This window comes from Morone saxatilis, unplaced genomic scaffold (genome assembly GCF_004916995.1).
Source record: "Morone saxatilis isolate NCDOM2014 unplaced genomic scaffold, NCSU_SB_2.0 Contig16, whole genome shotgun sequence".
NCBI lineage: Eukaryota > Metazoa > Chordata > Actinopteri > Moronidae > Morone > Morone saxatilis.
Genome location: NW_023339718.1, coordinates 13,679,438 through 13,680,456, shown reverse-complemented (window position 1 = coordinate 13,680,456; position 1,019 = coordinate 13,679,438). Strand labels below are relative to the sequence as shown.

General features: G+C 44.5%; 1 protein-coding gene across 2 annotated transcripts in view; it reads right to left on the bottom strand.

Moving 5' to 3' along the window:
- The window catches only part of sema6a (sema domain, transmembrane domain (TM), and cytoplasmic domain, (semaphorin) 6A), a 63,408-nt gene that overhangs the window by 61,615 nt on the left and 774 nt on the right, over window positions 1–1,019 (bottom strand). For both annotated transcript variants that reach the window (XM_035658467.1, XM_035658468.1), the window contains exon 2: window positions 578–695. In XM_035658467.1, coding sequence (XP_035514360.1) covers window positions 578–695 — 118 coding nt within the window. The remainder of the gene's footprint in view (window positions 1–577; window positions 696–1,019) is intronic.

Sequence of the window (1,019 nt, the reverse complement as noted above, 5' to 3'; positions counted from 1 at the left end):
TTAAACCAAAACAGAGCACAAGTCTTCAGGGACATCATAGGTAAAAGGGGGTTTTGGCAGACGGTAAGCCCAAAATAGAAAACAACAAAGACGTAATGAAGGAACAAGTCCAGACTGCAAAGTGCCTTTAAAGTCTCAGCATTTTGCTCTGAATTAGTCCCTCCTGATTCCTAAAACTTTAAAAGAAAACAGCACAGCAGGGCTCCAAAGTTCAGTTCGATAGCCCAACTGCAGTGAATCCCACAGCCTTCAGCAATTATCGAGTTAAAAGGGGATCACATGTACACACAATCCTCAAATGGCAATAATTGATGAGAATCATTCTGAGCTGAAAGTCAAATTCAATCAGCAGCTGTAATATGAGAGGGGATGATAAAGGATTCAATAATACCGGTGGAAGCACACTTGCTCAGTTTAATTAATCCTAATCTACAGCGGCCTGCAATTTTATTCCAGGAGGAAAAATAGTCAAACTTGCAGGAAGTTTCTGTCTGAAATGGCAACAGTATTTAAGGACCTCCTGGGTGTGAAGAAAACACATGTTCAAAAACCGGACTAAATATCTCTTATCACTCACCTGGCAGCGATGTATAACGTCCTGTTCATGATCATGATGAGCTGGATGTCCAGTTTGTGCCGCTGGGTGTTGTTCCTGCCAGGTTTGTGGCCTACAAACGCTGGATACTGCTTTGTGTCTGCAAGGAGAGAACACAAATGAATCCCTGCATGTGTCAAACCCCACCACTGTTGTTGGTTGAGCTCCTCCTGCAACCATAAATTGTAGGCTAAAAATGTGCTGCACTGTAAGATGCAATCGTTCTATTGTTAGCGGCTTTGGATGAAAGTGCTCGGTTTGAACAAACACTCTGACAGAGGAGCAGGTCTATGTGAGGCTGGCTGGCTTCCCTTTCGGCTCTCCTGGCCAGGGGCATTGGGTACAGCTGTAGCCCCATAGAGAGTAGGACAGGACAGGACAGAGGGAGAAACACAGAGAAAAACAGGGGAAACAATGACCGTAT